The sequence below is a fragment of the Ceratotherium simum genome, chromosome 19 (assembly GCF_057802395.1).
Source record: "Ceratotherium simum simum isolate JZ-2026a chromosome 19, ASM5780239v1, whole genome shotgun sequence".
Classification (NCBI taxonomy): domain Eukaryota; kingdom Metazoa; phylum Chordata; class Mammalia; order Perissodactyla; family Rhinocerotidae; genus Ceratotherium; species Ceratotherium simum.
Window position 1 is genome coordinate 32,827,993 of NC_141918.1, and position 18,587 is coordinate 32,846,579.

Consider the following 18,587-nt stretch of genomic DNA (forward strand, 5'->3'; position numbering starts at 1 on the left):
TGAGAATGCTTTGGAGGACTCAGGTCTTAAAAAACAAAGCTGCCCAAGGAAGCTGGTGCTGCTGCTTCCCCTTTCTTAACTAAATTTCCCTATAGCAAAAAAAAATATTCAGAATCATTCTACCAATATTATATCTACTTCAAAGCACTGCCTTATATATTTAATAGATACTGATTGTTGTTGATGGCAAAGCAACATGATGGAATGCCATTTCACGCATTAAAAAGCAATTTATTTTTAAGTAAAGGCTAAAGCCAGCATTACTCTCATTTTCTACCTCCTTAGTTTTATCTATGCCACATCTATTCACTGTCAGATGAAATCAAGGCCAGAGGAAACAATAAATATTCTTAGAAACAATTTCTGTCTATTGTATGAACTTTAAAGGATTTTTTAACCATTTTAAAAATAATTACTAATTCTGGGGCTGGCCCGGTGGCTCAAGCGATTAGGTGCTTGCACTCCGCCGTGGCGGCCTGGGGTTCGCCGGTTCGGATCCCGGGAGCACACCAACGCACTGCTTGGCAAGCCATGCTATGGCGGCGTCCCGTATAAAGTGGAGGAAGATGGGCACGGAGGTTAGCCCAGGGCCAGTCTTCCTCAGCAAAAAAGAAAAAAAAAAGAGGAGGATTGGCAGATGTTAGCACAGGGCTGATCTTCCTCACCAAAAAAAATAATAAAATAATAATAATAATAATTACTAATTTAGACAAAAGGTAACTAGCCTAAACACTACTAGTAGTTGTTTTCCTATAAATTAGATATGTATGAAATTGTTCAATTAAGTGGAAAGCGGTAGCAAAATTCTGGTGTGGGTGCTAATTAAGCAGTATCAAATGAGAGAAAAGTAGCAAAAGACAATGTCTACCACCAAGGAGCGTACATGAAGATGAGATGACAAAGAACATGGATAAATAAAAATAACAAAGGACAAGAACTGTCAGAATAAAAGAAAGTTGCTACCGGTTTCTACTAGGCTCTAGGTCCCTTGAGAGAAGGGTCTATGTCTCCTTCATGGTTTTATCGGGAACAATGTTTGATGAACATTTGCAGAAGTGCACTAAATTGAAAGTGGAACTTGAGCTGGATTCTGAAGGATGAATGTTGTGAATGGTAAAGAAGGCAATAAGGTTTTAGGTAAGGCCTGGGAAGTCTTTAGGTTGCTGGAGGGGAAGGCCCAGATACAGGGAGGGAACAATGTGTTTCCCATTCGACTACGCTTTTCTTTCCAGCCAAAAAAGAACTGTATTAAAGTGGTAAGCATGGGCATCAGAACATTACTAATTTTGTGTGTGTGTGTGTGTGTGAGGAAGATTAGCCCTAAACTAACATCTGTCACCAATCCTCCTCTTTTTGCTGAGGAAGAGTGGCCCTGGGCTAACATCCGTGCCCATCTTCCTCTTCTTTTATAAAAGACGCCACCACAACACGGCTTGACAAGTGGTGTGTCGGTGTGACGGGATCCGAACCTGCGAACCCCAGGCCGCTGCAGCAGAGTACACATACTTAACCACATTTAACCCGGCTACCTACCGGGCCAGCCCCAGAACATTACTAATTTTTAAAAAATAATGTGCTATTAAAACAAAATTTAAAAGCAACTTAACTAGATTAATTGTTCACTAGACTTTTATTATTAATTATTTCTTACTTTTAACCCTGGTTTTATCCCTAATCTTGGACAGAATTACAATCCTAAAACTCTTAACAGTAAGGCAACTAACTGGTCAGGCTAGAATACAGAATATATGTTGAGGTGTAGCAGAGATATTTGGGAGCAGAAGTAGAAGACACTAAGTTTGGGTGACTGGGATAAATGTGATGATGGGTACAAATAAGGGAGAGTATAAGAAGAGATGATAAATTTGATTTGGAACAATGGAGTATAAGTTGCCAGCAGGACATCCAAAATAGAGATAAAAATTTTAGCTAGGGTGAGACACTAGACTGTGAGATCCAGATCTTAGAATCATTTTCATAGAATCCAAGATTCTGAGGCCACAACTGATCAATTCCCTATAGAAGTAATTATAGAGGGAGGCCATGTCCCAAGCCAGTGCCTAGGGTGTCTTGAAACAAAAGATTATTAGGAGTAAGAGGCAATAAAGAGTAAAATACAGAAGTAACAGCAAAAGTGGTAGGTAGAAAAATAGAATTATGTGATGTCATAGAGACCAAGGGAAAAGACAGTCCCAAGGCCAGACTGGTTAGAAGAACAAATGTAAAGGCAGTAAGGAAAATGGTGACTAAATACAGGCCACTAGATTTGGTTAAGACAGAGGTCATAGTGTCCTTTCAGAGAGCAATTTCAATAGAGGGATGGAATTAGAGGCCAGAGTATAACAAATTAGGGTGAGTGGAACCAATGGGTAAACATCATGTTTACCAGTAGAGGGAAAAAACAGAACAAATGGAAAAAAAACCAAAATGGATACGAGAAAATTTATTTTAAAATTGGGAAAAGGACGATGAACGTTTAAAGGTGAAGAGGAGAAGCCTGAGAGGGAAGAATGGAGATACTGTAATGTGAGGAGCTTAAGTACAGCAGGAAGGTATTTAGAAGCTAGGAAGGACACTACATAGGATTTAGAGAGGAAGAGTCACTCTTTCTCTGAGACTGTTTCAAAGGCAGAGCTGTGCTGACAAAAAGTGGTCAGTAAGGTCACACGGATAGCTTTGCTATCACTAGGCAGCAATGTTTGTAGGGAAAGCGACTCTGGACTTGGAACTCAAGTCCTTCCTGTGAAAGGCTGAGCAAGCTACAATCTCTCTAAATCCAGCTTTCCTTATCTGCCATAGCTACCATAGAGGGCGGTTGTGTAAAATGAATAAGGTAACATATGAAAGTATCGATCACACTGGGTGTAAACTGCTTATTTTACAGTTTCTCACAGGGAGGGACCATCCTTCATCTGCCTTTCACTTTCACCAGTGTCTGGCAAAAAGGTACTCAATAAACACTACAAGAGAGTATGAGAGCGAAAGAGAACCAGTGAGGGGAGGTAGAAAGGGGATAGGGAGGGAAGCGGGAGGGGAGGGGAAGGGGAAGGAAAGCAGCTACCTGGTTCTTAATTAACATCAACAAAATTTTTGAATGCCTCTGAAGCTCAGAAACCTCAGAGCTGAGGTTTAAAGAAAGAGCATTTGGTTTAGAACAGCTTCTTCGGGAACTGGGCTAGCGAACTAACTGAAGAAGTGGAAAACCAAGCAAGCAGCAGGACGGACTCAGTTGAAGCAGGACAGAACGCATTTGCAGGAGGTCAAGTTAGCACAATTCTGCATCACCCCTAGCATGATATATTCTAATAGCAAAAAAAGCAGGTTGATGAAACAAATTTATTTTAAAATCCTTCTAAAAAGCATTGAACATTCAATAAATGTAATTTCTATTAAAAGAAATTAGAATAAAGCATTTCTTAGCTCATTTTCTCCCCAAATATGTCATAGGTATATGCCTATTTCTTTTAGAACCTTCAGGGTTGCAAAAAAAATTTTAATGTACAGTCAAGACTCCTGCTTTAATCTAAGACAGGCAAGTAAGAGAGTCTATAGACATATATATTCTTCTGGAAAAGATATGTTGGTACCTGGCACAGGGCATGCAGGAGGTGGCAGGAGGTATCTGTGAAGATCTGTATGTATTAGGTCAGGGTGAGAGGGATGTATTGTGGGAAAGACCATTTGGTAAAGCTGAGGAAAAAGTAAGATTTAGGGATTATGTTTAGGGTGACTATGGAAGACAGTGACAGTGGCATGAACACGTGCTTGGGATACTGTACGGGAATGAATTTTTTGTTGTCTTGCTTGTCAATTCCCAGTGATGCCTCAGTTTAGAATTATAGAACCTTATTTTGGAAATAAACCCAAGAGGTTTTATCAACTATCTACATTTCCCAACATCTTTTCTAAAAATATTATGCGGAAGTAATTTTAAAATTAACTACTTAAATAACAGTATTAAAAAGGGAAACCATCTTTGCAGTCACTTCAGTTTCTTAATAAATTATTTTAGGAATAATTACCTACCTATTTTGACTCTTCCCCTCTCAGGACCTTCTCCCATTACTAGGATATTTGCTGGTTTCTAGAAATAAAAATGGAGCATTCAAATTACTATGCTTATTCTTTTGACATGCTCTAAAATGAACAAGAGTTCTTATAATATGAAAATAGCACTTCTGTATTTTCATCAAAACTATAATCAAATATTAAGCACCCTCTACATAGCTAGAGCATTTGACATAACATACTTGAAGTTAGCACTAACTTTACACAAACATCCTTGCCATGGAAACATCTTATTTTCAAAATTATATCATACAAATAATTACAAAGGAATTAAAACTATCATTTCTATTTACCCCACAGAAGTAATGAATAATAATAATTTAAAAACTTGCACAAATTATAAACTGTCTGCGTGCCGCCCACAACAGAGTCTTTGTGTTTGAAAATTTTTATATAAAACTTCAAACCACAACAATAATTACCTTCATTTAAATGAATCACACGGAATATTCCTTGCTAAATATTTCTAAACTACTGTAGGAAAACATGATCAACATTCAACAGACTCCATTAAAATGCATATACCTTTTCAGCTGTAGTTCATGCAAAAGTGAGAAATTCCAAATATAATTTCAATATGTAGGAAAATAAAAATCAAGGTTAATACAGAGCTATATAAAGAAAAGAGCAGGCTGCAAATGTATCCACCATCTTTAAGTCATCCTTATTTGTAGACATTTGGAAACAGAAGAACTGTGGAGACAGGCTTTTGGGCAAGTAAGTTGCCTCCGGAAACTCTTGGGAGAGAAAATTTATGATTCATTTACTCAATCAATGAATATACTTTTAGTGTCTTCTAGGGACAAAGAACCATGCTAACTACGCTAAGAATTAAGAGGAATGACAAAAGCGCAGTAAACCAAGTTCCTAACCTCCAGATGCTCACTATATAAGTAGAAAGAAAAATCAGAAGCTTTGTGCAATATTAGAAGCTGGTGCTATGTATGAGTTATGGAGAGGACTGAAGTCTTGGGCTAGAGGTTAAATTAGATTACTTTTAAGATTCCCGTCCAATTTGCTGACTCTTTTTTAAGTTTCAATGAAAACAATAAGCACTAAAAAAATAGTTCAAAGGAGGAAGTGATTAACTAGAGTTTCCATTGTTAAGGGAAATGTTTATTGGAGATGGGGGCAGGGGCGGTGTCCATTATCCTGATCCTGAAAAATGAACAGGAACTAGCATGGCAGAGTAGAAAGGCAAGCACACCACAGGAGGTGGAAAAGGCTACGTAGGAGAGGTAAGCTTAGGAGACAATAAGGAGTCTGACTTGACAGAAACCAGAGGACTCATGTTGGGGGTAGTATAATGAACCTAGACTCTGAATAGTCTCAGATGCCAGGTGAAGTAATCTGACCTTTATATTCCAGGCAGCGAGATTACAGGAGAGGGGGAGGTGATAAGGGCTTTGTCCAAGGTCTTCTCAGCTGAAATGGAGAGGATACCAAGCTGAGTAATATTTTAAAGGAGAAATTAATAGGACTTTGTGACTAGTGGAAGTCAGAAGATTAAGATGAAGGGTGATAAAGATTTCACCAAGGTTTTGAGATTCTGTGACTGGAAGAATGATGGTGCCTTTTATACAGAAAAGTTATGAGAGGTACTGGTTTGGGAGCTGGAACCACAAAGAGGAGATGACACATTGAGTTTGAGTAATGTGAGATGCCTAAATCATACTAGCCAGGGGAGTGGAAATAGGAAGACTTGGATTTGAAAGTTATTGTCACTGGAGTGTGATAACTGAAGACATGAGACAAGATTAGTTTATCATAGTAGAAAGAGAAAAATAGCATCCAACAAAAACTGAACCTTCAAAATTCAAGTTAGACAACTATTTACCAAAGATCCATTATGTATAAAACATTGTACTGCAGACTGCCAGAAAAAGAGAAAAATACAACATGAAGCCCTTGACTTCAAGCAACCTAAAACTAGGAGGGAAAGACAGACAGACAGCTTTTTATAATTCAAGGCAGATTACAAAAAGTACCAAAACAGCAAAATAAAATGCCAGGAATAAATGCTTCTTCTCAGCGAATATCAGAATAGTCTTTAGGAAGGAGATGACTTTGGATGAATTTAGGGATGACTACGATTTTGATAAGAATAAACAAAAGAATGACTTTTCAGGCTCAGAGAACCCTATAAGTAAGGGCATAGTTACATAAAAACACAGACATTGTATATTAGAAGAGCCTACAAGTATTTTGATATGACTAGAGCATAGAATGCTCAGTGTAGAAATAAGACTGGAAACTATGTTGGAAATAAAACGCCACATTAAAGAAACTGGAATTTATTCTACAGGCTAAGCCAAGACAAGACAGTGAGATAATCAGATCTATATTTAGGAAAAAACTCCAGTAGCAATGTGAAAGAAGAATTGGAAAGGATGGATGGACCACAAAGTAGAGACAGAGATCAGTTGGAAGTGGGCTACAATAGTCTAGGGAAAAGCAAGGGCACTCTAACTTTTGACAGTGGTCATGGAGGAATATATAAGAGCATTTCGAGGTAAAAGTTCAAGACTTGGTGTTGCTCCTTTACACTGCCCTCTCCACCCTCCAGAGTCATTGACAGAGCACATACTAAGTATTACGTAGTGGTTTAGATGCTAGAGATATAGCAGTAAACAAAACCAGGAAAAATCCTTGCCCTCATGGAGCTTACATTCTAGTGGAAAGAGAAAGGCAATAAATAAATAAATGTACAGTACATTGGATATTGATAAGTACTGTGGAAAAAAATAAAACAAGGAGAATAAGAGGTTTCCACATCTGGTATTATGGCTGACTACGTGCCCTGAGGGAACCTGCCATTACAGAATAACAGCTGCATAAGAAGCATTCCTTCAAGAGGCCCTGATCTCACAAGAGGTTGGGAACATCCACAACAACCCCGAGCCCCACCCCAAATAAGGTATCCTTGTGGCTGGAGAGTGAAGGAAAGGCAGGATGGGCCTGAGGGCAGATATCAATAACACACCTCAGTGGGTACACTGAATCTTGGGTCACCAGCAAGGTAAGGAAGCTGAGCCTGCTACCCTACAATCAGCCAAGACTCTCAAAGGGACTAAAGTAAACCTAGATGCTACCAGCAGAAGCAAAAGGAAACCCCCTCCAGAGGAAAAACTTCCTAACTTAGGCCTACGGACTAAAACAATACATTTTCCTGCTTTTAGCATATTTTTCCGTATTGGATTAAAAACAAAATCCATTCAAATACTCTCTACAAGAGATCCACTTAAGTGGAAGGACCACAAAAGCTGAAAGGAAAAGGCTATTAAAAGATATATGAGGCAAACTGCTAAAAGAAAGCTGGATCAACTATAGTTATGTCAGACAAAATAGCTGTTAGGACAAAAGCATCTCTATTGGGAATAGAGATGTTAACTATATAATGATACAAGTTTCGATTCACCAGGAAGAGGCAACACTCCGAAACTTGTTCTGTACTTGAAATATATATAAAGCAAAAAATTGATATAACTTCAGGGAGGGAAAAGACCAATGATAACACACTCTTCTCAATTATTGATAAATCAAGCAGACAAAAGATTAGTAAGATATAGACTATCTAAAAGACACAATTAACAAGGTTGATCTAGTGAACATATACACAACTTTTTACCCAATAATTAGAGAACGCACATTTTTCTCAAGCAACATGGAACATTTATAAATATTGATTGTGTAATAGCAGGTCTCAAAAAAATTTCCAGGAATTGTTATCAAACAGACTATATTCTCTGACCACAATGCAATTAAGTTAAAAGTCAATTACAAAAGCATAAATTTAAAACTCCATCTATTCGAAAATTTAAAAATACCTCCAAATCACTCAGATCTAAAAGGAGAAACTATGAAGAAATTTAAAATACTCAGAAATGAAATAATGAAAATACTACCTATCAAGAACTGTGGGATGCAGCTAATAGAGTACTTACAAGGGAAATTTATAGCCTTAAACATTTATGTTAGGAAGGAAGGAAGGCTGAAAATAATTACATGCCCAAGTTAAGAAGTTAAAAAAAAAAAAAGTCAACAGAATAAGCCAAAAGAAAGTAGAAGCAAAAAGATAAGGTAAGAGCAGGATCTATGAAGGTTAGAAAGATTTAAAAACCCTATGAGGGCCAGCCCCGTGGCTTGGTGGTTAAGTGAGCGCGCTCCACTGCTGGCGACCCGGGGTTCGGATCCCGGGCTCGCACCGACGCGCTGCTTCTCTGGCCATGCTGAGGCCGCGTCCCACATACAGCAACTAGAAGGATGTGCAGCTATGACACACAGCTATCTACTGGGGCGTTGGGGGGAAAAAATAAATAAAAATAAAATCTTTAAAAAAAAAAAAAAAAAACCCTATGAAAACTTTATATCTATCAATTTTAAAATGTATACAAAATAGACACAGTCAAGAAAATTAATCTACAAATTGACTCAAAATGAATTAGAAAACCTGAAGAAACCAAGAAGTGCTAAATAAATTGAAACTGTAGTTAAAAATCTTCCTACTGAGAAAATACTAAATCCTAGATGATTATAGAGGCAAATTCTCCAAATTTTGAATAACAGATTGTTTCAATCTTACTCAAACATTTTCAGAGACTAGAAAAAGAAAGAATGCTCCCAACACATTCTAGAAAGCCAGTATAACCTTGATAACAAAACCAGACAAAGTATGAGAAAGAAAAATTTCAGACCAACCTCATTCATGAGTATAGATGAAAAAATATTAAACAAAATATTATTAAGCCAAATCCAGAAACAAGAATGCCAGGATGGCTTAACATAAGAAAATCTATATAAATCCATCACCATATTAATAGATTAAGAAGATGATATAATTATCTTAATAGAGGCTGAAAAAGCAGTTGATAAAATTTAATACCCATTCACGATAAAAACTCGCAGCAAGTTAGACTAGAAAAAACTTCCTTAACTTGATAATGGGTATGTATCAAAACTAAGAAGGAGGGCCGGCCCCGTGGCTTAGCGGTTAAGTGCACGCGCTCTGCTGCTGGCGGCCCGGGTTCGGATCCCGGGCACACACCGACGCACTGCTTCTCCGCCCACGCTGAGGCCGCGTCCCACATACAGCAACTAGAAGGATGTGCAGCTATGACATATAACTATCTACTGGGGCTTTGGGGGAAAAAAAAATTAAAAAAACTAAGAAGGAAACATTGGAAGCATTCCCTTTAAAATCAGGAATAATGCAAGGATACCCACTATTACCACTTCTAAATCAACATCGTACTATAAGTCCAGTGCTATAAAACAATAATTAAAGGCATACAGATTAGAAAGGCAGACACAAAACTATTGTTATTTGCAGGTGATATAATTATCTACATAGAAAACCCAAACCATTTACAGGCAAATTATTAACAATAGTAACAAGAGAGTTTAGTTGGATGTCTGGCTAATTGAACAATATGAAAAAGTGAACTGTATTTCTATATACCAGCAAAAAAAAAAAAAAAGCTAGGAAATATAATTTTTCAAAGCAGCATTTCTATAGCAACAAAACAACTATAAGGTGCCTAAGAATAAATATATCAAAGGATGTACAAGATTTTTATACAGAACACCTTGAAACCTTATCTTAAAGGACATTAAGAAGTCCTAAATTAAGAGCCCATGTTTATAGATAAGAGGACTCAATACAGTAAAGACATCAATTTTCCCCATGCTTATCTGTAAATTTCAACGCAATTTCAATCAAAATTCTTTAGTGGCTTTTTTTTCATGGAACTTAAAAAGCTGATTTTAAAATGTATGTGGAAGGAGCAAAGAGCTAAGAAAAGCCAAGATACCCGTGAAGTGTCAGGGGTGGGGGATAAGAAGAGGAATCTGGCTCAAAACGTGATAGCAACAGTTATTTTAAAGCTATAGTAATTGAGACAACGTGATACTGATACAGGGGTAGACAAACTGATCAATGGCATAGCATGGAGAATCTAGACGGACCCGTGATACCGAGAGAAGAGGAACTTCAGATCAGTGGAGAAAGGTGGAACTATTCAATAAACGGTGCTGGCACAAGAGGTTATCTAAATGGGGAATAAATAAATAAAATGATTCTTCACCTCACACTATACAAATATGAATTTCAGGCAGATTAAAGACTTAAATGTGAAAAGCAAAACTTTAAAACTCTGGGGGAAAAAATATAGAATATCTTTATGACCCTGAGGTAGGGAAGAATTCCTTAAACAAGATACAAAAAATAATCATAAAAGAAAAGACTGATAAATTTGGCTATTAAAATAACTTCCAATCATCAAAGATAAAGAAAGTTTAAAAAAGCACAAACTGGCAGAAGTATTTGCAACATACATAAGTAACAAAGATTTAGTATCCAGAATAAAGAACTCCTACAAATCAATATGAAAAACAACCTAATAGAAAAATGGGCAAAATGTCTGAACAGGCATTTAACAAAAGAAGAAACATGTTTAACCACTAAGCATATAAAAAGATACTCCATCTCATCAATAACGAGGGAAATGCAAATTAAAATCACAGTGAGATACCACTTTACACCTAGTAAACTAGTTAAAAATTAAGAATTGTTGAATAGAAAGTGGGTCAGGGGGAATTCCAACACATTGCTGGTGGGAGAATAAATTGGTACAACTTCTTTAGAAAACCATTTGGCATCATCTTGCAAAACTGAACAATTGCATACCCTTTGACCTAGTAATTCCATTTTTAGATACACCAGAGAATGTTCATAGCAGCACAGTGTGTAATACAAAAAAATCTGGACACAACCCAAATTTCTAGCTAATAGGAAAATGGAGAAATGAATTGTGGTAGAGTCACACAATGAATTTTAAAACAGCAGTGAAAATCACTGAATTATAAATCAAGGTAAAAAAAATGTTCAAATCTTGGCAGCATTATGTTGAGTAAAAAGAGCAAGTTTTAAAAGACTATATACAGCAGGATGCCATTTTCATAAAACTTAAAACCAAGCAAAGCTAAAGAATATACTATTTAGGCATGTATACAAATGTGATAAACCTATTTTTAAAAAGAAGTGAATAATAGATTCAAAATTCAGGATATTTTTTACCTCTTGGGAGGAGGCAGGAAGATAGGATGGGGGAAAAAATATAAATAGAAGCAAGCTTTTGCTAATGTTCCAGTTACGGGGTTAAGTGACAGGTTCTCAACTGTTATGCTTTGTAAGGTACATAAATGTTTCAAATGTTCTTCTGTATATATCACATATTAAGAGGATAATAAAGACAAAAAATAAAGTAAGGAATGGGGATAGGTACTGTTGGGAGCAGGTTGGGAGGGTGTTATTTTCAACATTAAGTATTATTTTGAATTACTCAGAGAACGCCTCCTTGAGAAGGTAACATTTGGGATAAGACCTAAAGAGTGTGCAGTAATACGCCAGCTGGAATCTCAGGGAAGAGCAAGTTGAAAGGCCTAAGGCAGGAGTTTGCTGGTGAACTGGAGACATGCTAGAGAGAACAGTGGGCATCAGGAAGGACAGAGTGATATGGCACTGATGATCCTAGAGAGAAGGAACCCAAGGAAGGGCTTCTGCTGTTTCCACTGGTTCTGCTTTTGGCACAAGTCATCTGAGTACCTGAATTAGATAGGTTCTTCAGCACTGTCTGGCCTGTAAGAGTTGGTGAGAGCTACCACCTCTGAGAGTTGGTGAGAGCTACGGCAAGATTTGCAGAAGGGTGAGCCAGCCCTGATAGCCTAATGGTTAAACTTTGGCGCTCTCATCACTTCAGCGGCCAGGGGTTCGTTTCCCAGTCGCAGAACCACACCACCTCTCTGTCAGTTGCCATGCTGTGGCTGTGGCTCACACAGAAGAACTAGAAGGACTTACAACTAGGATATACAACCATGCACTGAGGCCTTGGGAAGAAAAAAAAAAAAAAAGAGGAAGATTGGCAACAGATGTTAGCTTAGGGCAACTCTTCCCTGCCAAAAAAAAATGATTTGCGGAAGGGTAAGGTCATGGTGTTTGGAGCAGTTAGGAAAAACCTTCGTGAGCTAGCTGGCTGGCTAACTGGAGACAGAGCAAAGAGGTCATCTTGCTGGAGTCAATGTGAGAGGAAGAGAGTCAGTGTAGGAGAAGTTATCGGAGAGGTAAGGCAAAAGTTGGGAGGGGGGTCAATCAAACACAATGATGTAGGAACTAGGAAAGACTTTAGGTTTCATACGACTACAATTAGCATCATTTTGTTATCTTTCTGTCTTATCCATAATTTTTACAAGCTGCATAATATACACACACACACAGATTTTAGTATTCTGCCCAATCTCTGATAGCAGAGTTTAGAGAGACTGTCATTTTCTACTACATTATGTATTTCTATAATGTTTGATTTTGTATATTTTGGTATTGTTTATAATTAGAGATATAGTATTTCTAAAAATAAATAATGCTGAGATGAATAAAGGGCAGTTAGAGGAAAAAGAGCCAATGAAAGAACCTGTGAAGGAGCATCAAAGGTAAGAAAATAGCACAGGGTTCTAGAAGCTAAGAGAGGTTAAAAAGGAAGAGATGGTCATCAGGTAAACAGAACGAAAGCTGAGAAAAGGCAACTTTTGGACAATTAGAAGGTCATTGGTGACTCATAAAAAATAATTTCTCTGCATTTACAGAAGCCAGATATAGTAAACGAAACCCGAACAAGTGGAAAGAAGGTAAAGGTGGATTTAGAGTATACTTTTGAAGGCCTTAGTGAGAATGGAATCTCTGGGATATAACAACTCTTAAAACTGTAAAATTATCAAATAAACCATCTCACATACCATTCGCTACATCATTTGTAATTTCTAAAAAGCTTAAATTCTTTTAAAATAAAGCTATAAGGTAAAAACACAAAATATGAGATATGACAGCAAAAATTGCTTTATATAAGAAATGAAAATAGATTATGAGCTGCTGAATGGGAGAAAAGCAGGAAGCTGGTCTTTGATCACTGTTAGCTAGCTCTTGTCAGAAGTTCCTGCAGTCACGCTATGTGGACACAGTGAATGAGCACCACACAGAATGAAGATACAGAGAGAGAAAAGAGGATCTAGCTAGTACTGCAGTTAGTAGAGAATACTTTTTCTATAACATTGAAGCCTATGGAATCTCTAAGTGCGGGGTGTCCATGCAGAGTCTGAGACGAGGGCAGAGGCAGTGACATGAGCTCTTTTGTACAGTCTGAGAAAGGAACCCAGAGCTTGGGCAGTATCCACAGAGAAGGGCTCCTGGAGTCAAGTTTAGATCTAGAATTGCAGAGGGAGTCATTTTTAAGATTTTATTTATTTATTTTTTCCCCCCAAAGCCCCAGTAGATAGTTGTGTGTCATAGCTGCACATCCTTCTAGTTGCTGTATGTGGGACGCGGCCTCAGCATGGCCGGAGAAGCGGTGCGTCGGTGCGAGCCCGGGATCCGAACCCGGGTCGCCAGCAGTGGAGCGCGCTCACTTAACCACCAAGCCACGGGGCCGGCCCAGGAGTCATTTTTAAATGTGCACTTCTTAAGTGGCATTACCTGCCCCCTTCAGAACAAGTAAATAAATGTTAAGGTCACAAGATACTTGATGTTTCAAAATAATAATGATAACAACAAAATAAATGATATAATCGCCATCAAAATGCATTTAACTTTTCAAAGTATTTTCACATCAGTCATTTCCTTTTTCTTAATGGAAATACTCAAGGGCCTACAGGGCTAGGAGCAAGTCTCAGAACCCCATCTAATCCTCAAGATTCCACACTGAGTCGTATTTACAGATATTATGCTTAATTTTCAAAAGACTAACTTTAACAGTGATTAATTTAAGTCAAAGTATATGCTTTAAAAAAAAAATTAAGCAACCTGCAGCTCATGCACATGCACCCACACCCAAGATAAAAGAATGAAGAAAGGGTACCAAATTGTTCTGACCTAGTTACAGCCCAATTAACACAGACTATGCTTTACTAAAACTACTCTTCTTACTGTGAACACAAAATGCCAGCTGTGAAAGAAAGTGATACTGCTGGGTTTGCACACTTTAGTTACCATAGAAACAGCAGAAATGGCAGGAGTTGGATGCCTCACATTTAAGTTATCAGCAATAAAATCTGATAGACAAATCAAGGCTGCAGGGTTCACTTTAGTTAAATTGTATTTTAAAGGCAAAAGTCGGGGAAATAATGTGATAAACAATATGATTACTCAAGAAACTATTCTTGAAATATCTGCATTTTATCAGAAGTTGGTTAATTCTTGAATTTACATTCATGATGCTTCACATGTACTCCAGATTTGCTTTTTCCTTTTATAGAATCCATTTTTTTCACAGGGTTAAATTTAATTCACTTAATTGGCACATCATAAATAGAACAGCCTGAAGATACACAATTATTCTACTACACTTGCTTTGCACTCCCCACCCTAGGACATTTGGAACAAAAATATGAAACCCACAGGATGACTCTTTTCAGCATCAATAAAGAAGACAGAAAAACACAAACACAATTGTCTACAATCCTGAGTAACAGGAACAAAACTAGAGTATCAATCAGACTAGCTTCTGAACAATGAACAGTGCTGGCCTAATATTAATGGCTACAACTATTCTTTTAGTTAAATATAGTAGCGGCACAACTCTCCTCACATTTGATGCAGAAGTACACTCCCAGGAGAAAACCCTTGGTTTATGTTCCTTTCTTTACACTGTTCTCCATTGTTCACCTTGAACAAATAAGATTCTGTGTTGTAACAAATAGAGCAAAGAACCATCTAAGAGTAAGATGCATGCTTTTTTTTTCTTGGCAAATACAACAGTTATTTGCTAATAGCATCAGTCCATCATAACTGTTTAGCCCTTAAAATAACCTCATTGATAGCAGGGGATTTAAAAATACAGAGAATCTGATCATTGTGATTGCAACCTCCTAAAGAGCATGGAAATATCTTCACCATTTTATGTATCTGCTGAAATCCAGGCACATAGTTTAATAAATATTTGTTGAATGAATGAACGAAAATTGCCAACAGAACTCACGGTCCTTTGATGCGCAAGTCTTCAATTTTAAAAGAAGTTGCAAGAGACTAGAGTAAACACTTACCCCAAAATATGCCAAGCTTTTTTTTTTTTTTTTTTTGTGAGGAAGATCAGCCCTGAGCTAACATCCATGCTAATCCTCCTCTTTTTGCTGAGGAAGACCGGCTCTGAGTTAACATCTATTGCCAGTCCTCCTCCTTTTTTTCCCCAAAGCCCCAGTAGATAGTTGTATGTCATAGTTGCACATCCTTCTAGTTGCTGTATGTGGGACGCAGCCTCAGCATGGCCGGAGAAGCGGTGCGTTGATGCGCGCCCAGGATCCGAACCCAGGCCGCCGGTAGCGGAGCACGCGCACTTAACCGCTAAGCCACGGGGCCGGCCCCCAAGCTCACTTTTAATGTAGGTTTTTAAAAATTCTGATTTTAGTTTATTCCAGGGTTTCAACAATCACCCATGTGTTAATGACTCCCAAATCTATACCCCTAGGTCTTTAAACTTCTATATATTTTAGGGATATGTCAAAAGTATGCTGGCCATCTCCACAATCATCTCAAACTCAGCTTGTTCAAACTGAACTTTTACTGCCTCTTTTCCTGACAGTCCCTTCTCAGTTAATCAACAAAAGCATAAGTCTGAACATCCTGTCCTTTATCCCTCAAATCTGATCAATCCTCAGATCTTACAAACATATTTTTACTTCCCAAATATTAATCTACTATCTCCCCTCCTCTCTATCTTGATTCCTCTGCCCTAATCCAGGCCTCCATCATTTCTCACCAGCTGATTACCACAGCCTGATAAAGCTACTATCCCTGTACCCACAAACCAGTTCTCCATATCCCTGTCTGAGTGGCTTCTGACACTCAGGAGTTTTAAGATCCCTGTCTTAAAACCTGAGCAGCTCAGCTCCGACTGACCACAGGAGAAATCCACGCTTCCATCCATGACAGTTAAGATCCACCACAGTCAGGTCCCTCCTTTTCTCTTCTGCCTCTTCTCTCACTGTTCTGGCTTTGCCCCAGTAACACCAAGTGCTTGCAGTTTCTTACCTCATGCCTTCATTCATGCTGTCTCCTCTGCCTGGAATACTCTCCCCACCCACCGCCCCCCTTCATCGTATAAATTTCTCCTCATCCTTTTAGATTCAGCTCAGCGTGAGTCCTCCAAGAGAGCTCGCATCCTAACTAGACAGGCATTCTGCTTCTGTGCTCTCAGTACCTTATGCATAGCTGATCCCTGAATGTACCTCATAATTTCTTTTTTAAACCTTTCTGTTTTATGATTATCCATTTGTGTATCTTCCCCACCACACACTTGTTGAGGGAAGGGGTTGTATTTTATTTATCCCTGTACTCCCAGTGCCCAGTACAGTGTCTGGTACACATTAGGAGCTCAAAATATGTTTGTAAAGCAAATATTCTAAGTCTGTAAACCAGTACTTCCCCCAAAGAAATCCAGTTATAAATAAATAATCTAGTTAAAAGTGACAGGTTCTATAGTTCTATAAGTGTCATATTTTAGGTATATTCTGCGTTAAACAGGCCTTTGTATTCAGAGAACCTAACCACTATTTAAAGTGCTGTTTCTAAGCGAAAATGCCTTCCCAGTTTGAAATTACATATCTACAACTAGATGCAGGCTATCTGTAAATGGGGAGCAGTCTATAATACTAAACGCTGTGATTCATTTCATTTTGCCTTAAAATGGTCTACAGGTATCTGTAATAGGCACCCATGTTAATCAAACCTTGGTATTCACAGTAAACAATGCCTGCCAACTCAGCACTGCACAACAGCTAACAATGCACTTCTTTGTCTCTGCCTTCTAGGAGTGGTTCCAGGCCTGAACAGCAGAGATAAGGTTTTCTTTTCTCTAACAAGAACCAATAAAAAGTAGTCATTATAAAAAGCTTAATGCAAGACAAACACATGTATCTAGAAGCTATTTACCTAACTTCAAGGTCACTAAGAGAGTATAATCAAGATATGTTCCATATTGACAGCAGGGCCAGGAAAAATACTACAAAGACATTCAGATTCTATCCTGTTCATTAATGATACAATCCATCCTCAGAGAAGCAACACTGGTAGAAAGTAGTTTCCTATTTACATTTATGACATTCACATTCAAATCAAATAATTCAGTCTTATCATGAGAAATTAAGAGCCCTCTCGTTTTAGTCATGAAGAAACACAGGCAAAAGAACTACAACCTTAACCAAGTTCACTGTCTATGGACAGTGGCAGACCCAGGATTAGAACCCAAGTCTCTCAGAAATGCGCTCCAGGGCCAGGGTTACGAGAACAAAAGCACGCTTGGAACCTGTACAATAAATTGATTTATCGCCCTCACCTCTAGAAGGCTTCTACCCAGACGTCTGCTTAATGTGATCACCCAAAATGACCATCATATGTAATATCCCAGTGAAATGAATCATCAGTCCTTGCATGCAAGATCCCTTTCTTGATGAAGATACCATCATAGTCAATAAGAGATCTTGAATCATGCTATAGTGCTAGTCAAATGGAATGCCAATGGTGGTGATTACCCAGGTATATACATTTGTCCAAACTCACCAATTTGTAATTAAAATGGGTGCATCTTACTGTATATAAATTCTACCTCAATAAAATTAATTTAATAAAATAGTATGACTGAATTGATTCTTCAGTTTTAAACAAAGGCCTCAAAGTACTGCAGCTCCTGTCATTAGCCTTTGCTTCCTAATCAGTTCCTGCCTTTGCTGTCAGTGTGGAATATAACTTGACTATACCCAATCAGTGACTTGGAAATTAGTTTGACAAACAGCCTCATATATGTATGTGTTTGTCGGTACAGGCTACTAAAACTTTATGTTCAAGTCAGGGATCATGAAAAAAGTCTCATCCCTGAGCTGAACCTTAAGAGGCCTCATGCGCCACTGTGAGTCACACCACAACCCCTTTGAAGTTGGCCCTCTTGGAAGTGTGATTCTTAGTGTGTTTCGCCTGCCTCTAGAACAGATGGTGAAGCATTATGCTCTAACTCAAACTGACAGATGTGTGGGACTCTGTGGAAAACTTTAGTTACTGGGCTATGGATGTGGATGATGGAAAAACTGTCATGTCAAAAAATCACAGCCCACGTCTAGAAAACATCTCAATAATACCTTACATTTGTAAGGTGTGTGTCACAATATCCAGAGCATTATAAGGAACATTACCTTATCTGATCATCACAAGGCCTATGCAGAGGTAGCAGGACAGCAGTCACTGCCTGGAAGACATCACCACCATCAAAGGCCTTCAGACTGCAGACATGGACAACTGAGCCACAGACTACCAAGGACCCAGCTCTAAGGAACTATTCGTTAGGAACCAAAGGTCACCAAAGGTTACAACCCTAATGTGATTCTTCAGCATGACAAAATCTGTAATTGCCCAAAATCACCTAAAATTGCAGGTTAGAATATATCCAAGCTATATTTTACTTTTTAATTGGTAGCTTTGCATTTTGAAA

At 38.2% G+C, this 18,587-nt stretch overlaps 1 protein-coding gene across 2 annotated transcripts in view; it reads right to left on the reverse strand.

Annotated features, from left to right (window-relative positions):
* CDK19 (cyclin dependent kinase 19) overlaps window positions 1-18,587 on the reverse strand; it is a 158,189-nt gene that overhangs the window by 21,051 nt on the left and 118,551 nt on the right. For both annotated transcript variants that reach the window (XM_004422211.3, XM_014781161.2), the window contains one exon: window positions 4,027-4,084. In XM_004422211.3, coding sequence (XP_004422268.1) covers window positions 4,027-4,084 — 58 coding nt within the window. The remainder of the gene's footprint in view (window positions 1-4,026; window positions 4,085-18,587) is intronic.